This window comes from Saccopteryx leptura, chromosome 3 (assembly GCF_036850995.1).
Source record: "Saccopteryx leptura isolate mSacLep1 chromosome 3, mSacLep1_pri_phased_curated, whole genome shotgun sequence".
Lineage (NCBI taxonomy): Eukaryota > Metazoa > Chordata > Mammalia > Chiroptera > Emballonuridae > Saccopteryx > Saccopteryx leptura.
Genome location: NC_089505.1, coordinates 240,634,112 through 240,642,987, shown reverse-complemented (window position 1 = coordinate 240,642,987; position 8,876 = coordinate 240,634,112). Strand labels below are relative to the sequence as shown.

The 8,876-nt window shown below is 39.8% G+C and overlaps 1 protein-coding gene across 2 annotated transcripts; it reads right to left on the bottom strand.

The window, feature by feature from the left end:
- Window positions 1-1,336: 1,336 nt before the first annotated feature.
- On the bottom strand, window positions 1,337-6,039 carry LOC136400739 (T-cell surface glycoprotein CD1b-like). 2 transcript variants are annotated; one of them, XM_066377889.1, is made up of 5 exons: window positions 5,950-6,039; window positions 5,397-5,672; window positions 3,536-3,814; window positions 2,271-2,364; window positions 1,337-1,366 (listed from the first exon to the last, which is right to left on the bottom strand). In XM_066377889.1, the coding sequence occupies exons 1-4, from the start codon at window positions 6,020-6,022 to the stop codon at window positions 2,273-2,275; spliced, it is 720 nt and encodes a 239-aa protein (XP_066233986.1). In that variant the 5' UTR covers window positions 6,023-6,039; the 3' UTR covers window positions 1,337-1,366; window positions 2,271-2,272. The 2 variants fall into 2 exon arrangements, with proteins under 2 accessions (XP_066233986.1, XP_066233985.1); XM_066377888.1 differs by lacking the exon at window positions 1,337-1,366 and adding an exon at window positions 3,040-3,318 and having other exon boundaries at window positions 2,317-2,364.
- Window positions 6,040-8,876: the final 2,837 nt, after the last annotated feature.

The following is an 8,876-nucleotide window of genomic DNA, read 5'->3' as shown; positions in this document are numbered from 1 at the left end:
ATCTCAAAGTCTCTGAAGGGAAAAAAGCCCTCTTGATTCTGACTTATCTATTTAACAACTTCCTTGCACTAATATCCCTCACACATCCTACTTCTCATTCATTCTCACTAAGAAATGAGGAGCAGAATCATATTCAGATTAATCTTTGGAGGTAAACTCTAGTTATATTATGGGTATGAAGGTGTTTTTCCAGAGGGGTTCAGGGCATAAAAAAGGAGAACATGGTGTAAACACACATATAAATATATTTGCTATTTAAGAAATACTTTATTGATAATAAGAGGGAAATGTAAAATATCAAACATAAAGAATAAAAGGAGGAAGGAAGTAATTTTAAGAAACCTATTAACATGGCAGCTATATCAACTCAGATAATATTACTGAGCCAATACATATGCAAGTTAAAAATCTTGCTAGAGATCCATTTAGAACAAGCTTAACCTTAAGGGACTTTCAAATACAAAAAATAAATGTCACTGCTATGTTGAGGACACTGAGTAAACTGGATCTCTGCACGACACCAGACAACAGAAAATACTTTCATTGTAGAACTAGGGAAGGAGAAAGATGTGTCACAAATGGGCCTTGAGGGTTAGAACGTCATCTACATAGTGACAGAGAAATCAAATTAAAATGATTGGTATCTCTGCAAACACAACTATTCCAGCATAAATTTAGTCAGCTTACTTCGACAAATGTTATTTCAACACAAGCAGAAAAAATGTTTTGAAACAGGAAGACAAAGATACTTCACCATTAAATTATATACAGAAGCTCCTTGTCTATCCCTCTCTTTTGCCAAAAATAAAAATAAAACATTTAATGTAAGTAGTTTACTGCATAGGATAACTAAGCTTTGAGTACCTTAAACATGCTCAAAACACATTAGCTGACATGTGGGTAATATCATTTAACACAATAAACACATATTAGAATATTGGTTGTTTATTCTCACGATCTCATGAATCCATGTGGGTAGCTAAGGAAAGAATCAAAATTCAGGTACCATTTCTACTAAATATGTATTGCTTTCACACCATTATAAAGTAAAAAAATGTCAGTCGAGGACCATCTGTACTTTATCTATTATAATATACATTCTTTCTCACATTTTACATCTCTGAAATCTTAATGGAGTGCACCATTGATATCATCTTATAGTTCTTAATTCTTTTCCTGCTACTGTATAAATTATGATATATATCACAACCTATGAAAACTCTGAGTTGATCAAATATGATAATTATTTTATTAAATATGATGACATTGACTCCTGGGCTGACAACTTGAGCTTCTGGTCTTCAGGGTATTTTTTCCAAATGGGAAAGGAGACATGATGAAATCTCATGGAATACTCTGATATGACCTGTTAAGAACACAAGCAGTTTCAGCTCTACATAAAATATAATAGTACACCCATTTCATACCAGAATTATTCATAATGACCAAAAGATGGAATCAACCCAGATATCCATTGCCAGGTGAACAGATAATCAAATATGTTATATAAATACAATAGAATATTATTCAGTCTTCCTTAAAAAGAAAATAAATTCTGACACATGCTACAACATAGTCAAACCATAAATACATTATACTAAATAAAATAATCCAGTCATAAAAAAAACAAATAATGATTCAGCTGACATGAGGTATGTAGAGTAGTCACATTTATAAAGGCAGAAAGTGGAATGTTGGTTGTCCAGGCCTAGAAGACCAGAAAATGACAAGATGTTTTTAATGGGTATACAACTTTAGTTTTTCTAGATGAAAAGAGTGCTAGAGATTAACTACACAAAATGGAAGTGTAATTAATACTGTTAAGCTATGCATTTAAAAATGACTGAGATGATAACTTTCATGTCATGTATACTTTATCACAATTAAAACACAGATTTATATAAAATAGTTGGTAAGTGGGGGAAAGTGCAGAGGCAGGGACACAGGGAGCAGATGGACAGCTGTTAGAGGGACAGGGGAAGAGAGGACTGGATCAAAGAAGATGAAAGGATTAGCCTGAAACATAAACAGAGAGAAAGGGGGATGGAGGTAGGAAGAGGAGAGCAGAAAGAGACTGAGCTGAGGAGAGGGAGCAGGATGCGTTGTGCAGATGGTGGTATATTGAGTTGTACACTTGAAACTTTTATGGTTTGGTGAACCATGTCAACCTAATAAATTAAAGGAAGATCAAAGCTGAGGTGATGTAAATAAATAAAAATGGTATAAAAGAATGGGAGGCAAACAAAAAAGAAAGATTTTTAAAAACTTACCTTCACTTCAAGTACCATAATGCAAGACATATCAAAAGAATGAAGATGGGCAATATTATTGCCAAAATTATCACCATTGTGGAGGTAGGATGTCCTGGCAATTGGGAGAAGACACACAGATGTCACTGCAAACCCATTCCTGAGTCTCCTGCCCTTCTTTTGCTCACCTGAGTGTCAGCTCCATCACTCACCTGCTTTGATGTAAAGGCATAGCCAACTTCCCCTCTCAGATTCTCTAACACAATAATCCTTATCTATCTTCGATCACTTCTTCCTGTCTCACGTCATCCAATTTATAGGCCCATAATTCTTATCTTCTTTATAACTGGTGAGTGATTTTTTATCTTTTTTTTAATCTAATGACACACACTAATTACTAAAATTCCGTGGCACTCCCAAAATATATTTTAAACTGATCTGATAAAACAATAAGTAAAATTTGATCCATTCACACCAGATGGATATTACTGTGTTGGCTGTTGTTATTTTTTTTAAAAAAGGCAATCTAAGAAAGAAAGAGTTCAGCAATCATGACTAAATAGTCAAATACTGCGTGTTTTAAAAAATCCTGTGGCATACCAGTTGAAAATTGCTGCCTAGGTCATCTAGCTCTTTCTCTCTCTTGTTTTTCCTCCTTCTGTTCCTTTTCACCTTTCCTCCCTCCTTGCTTCTCTGTCATACCCACTAAGTCTCACCATTTTGCTCACCCCTCCCTCCATGTTTGTGGACCATCTCCTCCCATTTCCGGCCAGGTCCAGTTCTTTCTCACCCCAGTGGAGGACGATGTCCTGGCCTCTCAGGCTGCTGTGCTTTACTCAGCAATTCAGGTTAGCCTTCTCCCCAGCCACAACATCCAGGGTTACTTGGAGATACCATGTTCCGTCAGCATTGGGCAGGATATCACCTTGATGAGTTCCTGTATGCTCCTGCTCACCCCTCATCCACATCACCCATACAGGTTTGGGGTAAAATCCTGAGACATGGCACACCAGCAGCAGATGACCAGGCAGAGGAGGGGGGCCACTGGAAAGCCAGGCCTCGGGCTTCACTGGGGCAGAAAGGAGCAGGACAGTGTCACATTATGACTCTAATCCAAAGCATAGGAATCAGAAACCCACAGCTTTGGACAGTGAACCCTTCCACTCCTTTGGAACTCCCCAAAATTTATTGATTAAGCTCCTCTCTCTTAGGGAAATACTCCCATAAAATTTAAAGAGGTGGTGGAAAGTGAAATAGAAAAGTCTTGGAGAGAGAACAGGACTAACCTTGTCTCTGCAGTTCTGCCTTCCCTGCATAGAGAACACTCAAGAGAAATCGAGGGCAAGTATTGAAGAGGAGCTTCTCTATGATATTAATAAGACCTTGGTATTCAGAGACAAGTGTGCAAAACCTCTGTGCTTTGCTGCCGCCCTGTGCAGCAGGCACACACGATTTATTCTGGATGCTCAGGAAATCCACTCCTCCAAAAGCTCCCCTCAAGAAGCTTACAGTGTTCTCCCCTGAATGCAGCTCACAGTTGGCTATACCCTGGATCTCAAAGGGATCTGGATAGAAGAAAAAAGAGAAAAAGATATTTAAAAGCCAACAAGGAGAAAAGGGATGGAGAAAGATCCTACTCTTTTGATTTGGGTGAGCAGAAATATTTGAGATATGATAGAAGCCAAAAGCCAATCCACTACCATCACATGCTACATAATGACTTTCAGTGAATAATAAACTATGTACAAGAGGGTAATCCTGTAAATTATAATGAAGCTGAAAAATTCTCATTGTTTACTGACATCATGTTTATTCTTAACAGCATAAAGCATTGCTCATGTGTTTGTGGTGATGCTGGGGTAAAAAAATCACTGTGCAGCCAGTTGTATGAGAGAATAACAGTACAACATGTACAGGACATAATATTTGATAATGATAATAAGTAATGTGGCTAGTTTATGTTTTTATTATATTTTTAATGTTTATTTTAGAATGCACGCTTCCTACTTACAAAAACAGTTTGTTGTAAAAGTATGTTGTGTTATACTAGTAATAGCCTTATACCTCTCATGTTTACTGCATCACTTGATAGCATAATTTACTCTTCTGTTTGATTTAATGATACATATTGTTTGTACAGTAATGTGCTGTGTAGTATATTAGCCTTGAAGCAAAAAATATACTGTATAGCCTAGGTGTTTGGTAAGCTATCTTAGCTAGGTATATTTAAATGTTCTGTATGATAGTTACACAACAATACCATTGTTTAATAATGTATTTCTCAGAACATGTCCTCACTGTCAAGTGTTGTATGACTGTATTCAGAGACTTTTTAAAAAATTTTTATTGATTGATTTCAGAGATGGCAGGAGGGAGTGGGAGGGAGAGAGAGAGAGAGACAGAGAGACAAAGAGAAAGAGAGAAACATCAATTATTTTCCACCTATACATGCATCCATTGGTTGAATCTTCTATATGTCCTGACTGGGAGTTAAACCTACAAATTTACATATTGGGATAGTGCTCTAAATCACTGATCTACCCAGTCAAACTATTCAGAGACCTTTTCATAGAAGAGAACAGTGGAAAAGTAAACATATTATAAGCGGTGGAAAAAGCCTGTTGTAATAAAGTACAGTGGGTAAGAAGGAATAGGGGGTTATGTGAGGAGCAGGGTGATGAAGTCAGGAGTAAGTACACGTTCCAGGATGAATGGGAGAATTACATTGAGAGGAGGAGCAGGCAGGAGATGCTTTGGAGATGGACTGAAAACAAAGGAAGTCACACTTTAATTCACACAGGGACAGGGGAGGAAAAGTGAGGGCCTCTTGCTTGGGGTTTAAGAGAGAAAATTTATACACAAAAGGAGTTCTTAATCAGACAAGGGTGCAAGAATCAGGAAGAACCTGAAATACCTTGTGGAGGTATGGAATCTAAGAGGAAGTCTGCTCTAGAGATGTGTGTGCACACAGCTGGATAAACTAGGAAGGAGGAGAGAAAAGATCTGAGTGCAGCAGCATGAACTGAGGGGTAGGGGAGAGAGGGAGAGAGAGAGAGAGAGAGAGAGAGAGAGAGAGAAAGAGAGAGAGAGAGAGAGAGAGAGAGAGACATCATTGGTTATCTTCCCAGATCAGAGAACAGCACTCACATGTCAACGCAAATTCACTGCCACGATCCTGTACTATCTGAGTGAATCCGATAAAATAAACCCGGAATGTTTCCACCACCTCAGTCAGCTCTGCATCACTGAAGTTGCCCTTGGACCAAAGCTTCAGGAAAATGGCGGTGCCCGAGTCACTATCCCAGCCATGAATCTGCAAATCTTCCAGCCAGCCTGAGCCTTGATTTTGTGCATAGGTGTTGTTGACAAATGATGATATCTGGATGACATGGAAAGAGGTTGGCCCCTGGAAAGCTGTAGGTACTGGAAGAATAGGAAATGTGAAAATAAGAGAAAAGCAGTAGGGAATGGGGGTAGGGGAAAAGAAAACCAGAAATATCTAGGAAAAAAAACCCAAAACAGAGTCTGAACAGGAAAATGATAGAAACATTTGCCTGTGCCAGAACCTCTGGCTCCATCCTCAGCCTCCAAAATAGAAGAAGAAGGCTGGAGACAGGCTGGCCCAGACCCTCAGGGATATGCACAGCATGCTTTCATCCAGACCACCCACACCCAGAGTTCTGGCCAGGGTTACGCTTACCATGCTCATGTCCATGCATGTTGTCAGCACCTGGGATGAGATCTGTTAGCAACAGAAGTGGCAAAAGCAGCATTTCACCAGTAGGTAAAAGTTCTGACTCTTTGAGCTGCTGTTTGATCTCTGAACTCGGCAAACTTATTTCCTCAGTCTTCTATACTGACTTCCTCTTCTAAGGAACAAGTCTCTGCCTCATCCACGCTGCACATCAGAGAAAAGCTGTGCCTCCCACACCCTGACCCTCCCACTCTGCCTGTCATTTTCAAGCCAGCCCTTGACTTCCAGATTTTTCTTCTTATCTCTCTGGCTTCCAGGTGTTCTTCCTGACCTCAGCTTTCTTTATACTACCTTGAAAAAGCCACCATATAGTTTTGAAAGGTTATTTTATTTCCCCAATCTTTTATTGTAACATCTTTTAAACCAAAAGGCACTGTGAAACAATCGCCTGCCTTAATCTAGGAAAATTCTTTTGGTTCATCCACTCAACCTCTCCATCTACCTCTGCATGGCCCTCTCTTCTCTTGCACATTCTCAGTGGCTCCTCTTTCTCATTTTATTCTATTGTCTTGTCTCCCTAACAACACATTTGTGTGTGTGTCTGTGTGTGTGTTGATAACCATTTACAAAAGGCAAAGCATTATTTTTCCATGTTGTCAATGTTTTTAGTTCTTCCAACACTTTTTAATTCATTTTAAAGAGAAGAAGGGTTAGAGAGATGGAGAGAGAGAGAAAGAAAAACAGAAACATCAACTTATAGTTCCACTTATTTACGCATTTATTGATTACTATATGTGCTGTGAGTGGGGATTGAACCTACAACCTTGGACTATCAGGATGATGTGCTACCTGGCCGGTGCCCAAAAGGGAACACATTTATAACATTTGCCAATACAATGGAACTGCAGACACATATCCTAAAATCAAATAAAATGAATACTACAGTTTATACTTCAAGCAAAATTATCTGATGCCATAGCAGTTTTTGACAAGGAAAATTACATTTTCTACCAGTATATGACCTTCTTTTCAGTAGCTATTGACATTGTAGCAAGGAAAAGTCAACAATCTGCAAAGTAAAAGTATTAAAGGGAAGGAACATTTTCTTATGAATCACATGGAAGATTACAGTTTGGAAGAAAAAGTGGGAGGAAATCTGTGGATGAAAATGTGAAAATAATAAAGGAATGTTGAAATAATTAATTTGAATGGGCTAGATAGAGAGGCTGTTAGAAAGATATCAAACCAGTCAGGAAGAGCTCACTCAGGAGTGGTTAGGTCCTTGTTAGGCCACAAGGAAGAAAGGCAGATTCTGGTTGAGAAAGGCTGAGTCTGAGACCAAGGATGGGAGAATGAACATCTAAAGGTGAGAGCTGTTCCAAGGAGCATGAATATGAGGGTATATTCAGGAGTCTGATGAGACATGTGCATTTAGGTCCTTCCTTGTATGTGGTGAGGTGGGGGAACAGTCAGAACAGTGGTAAAAAATGAAACAAAGAAGAAATGAGCCTAGGGAGATGAAAATCAAGGTCAGGAAGATTGAATAATGCTCAGAGCCCAAATATCATCTTCCCTGGTCAGGATGTTCATGGAAATATCAGCTTGGAAAAGAAAACTCACATATAAACCAAAACTGACTGGAAATGCCTGCACTTCCAATGCAAACCTATGCGTGTACAACTGCAATAACACCTGCCTGTTCCTCAACTCTCCTTGCTAAAATTACTCTGGGACCAGGGCAAGAGAAAGGGAATGCTGCTTAACAGTATCCTAGCGATGAGTCTGAACCTTGCCCAATGAACCTGACCCCTTCGTGTGCTGCCAGCTCTGGTTGACAAAATACAAGGTCTGGAGCATGTAATAGGAGAGGTGGATTTACTTCTGCTAGATGATAGCGTGGTAGATTTTAGGGTCCTGAAATAGAGAGAATCGACCATAGAGAGGGTGAAAGAAGTGGTGATGAGGGACCCATGATAGAAAAAAGTGGGAATAGTTACAAAGTTTACACATAGTCTCATACCCTCTTCCTCCAATCCAGCTTCTTATCTCCAAAATCAGAAACAGACTGGGGTAAAGTTTGGTGCCTGGCAGTCTCTTGGCATGCAGATTCCAAGGATGCCCTGTAGGAGGATTACTCCCTGCATCCAGATCCTCTCAAATACTTCTTTCTAACCTGCTTTGCCCAAGCACAGGTATCTTTCCACCTGGGTTTTCTTTCCTCCTGTGCTTGGCCCAAGGCAGAGAATTCCCTTGAAGGGCAGGGCCAGAAGCAGCAGCATTGGAGCTCTGTTAGGTAAGGATGCTTCAGCAGGATGAGTGCCTGCTGACTCAGATATCAGCTTCCCCTCTAAACCTCTTTGAACTCTTCTGTCACTTACTTTGCCACAAACCGACATCTCCCTCTGCTCACTTCCCTGTCAGAGAAACCTGACTGCCTCCCTCAGACACAAGCCTTCCACAGGGTCTCTCTCATTTCCCCTCCATCTCTTCCACTATTAGGATTCCAGATTTGCTTTTTGCTCTTGTTTGCCTCCTGACGTCCCCATTGCACCAACATGTATAAAAGGGGTCCTAGTTTTTAACAAAGTATGTAGTCGTTGTTCTGACTAAAAATATAGTACCTCTTAGCCTTGGAGACCTCAGGCCCACAATTGGATACTCAATGTAGTCTTCTATAGATTGAAGTAATAGAAGGTCAGTAGTGCCCCATGGCCTATTCAGCAGTGTCTCCACTCCTGATCTCTCTGTGGTCTCCTCCTTTAATCAGCATCCCAGCTTTCTTTTTCCCTCTTCTTGGTCTTCTCTGTATTTCTCTACTTTTCCACAATTTTATCCTCTGGAGTCTACTGCCTCTCTTCTCGTGATCTCACCTCTTCTTCCTGCTCCCTCACTATCTTCTGTCTTTTTATCCTGATCTTCACAAAATCATTATC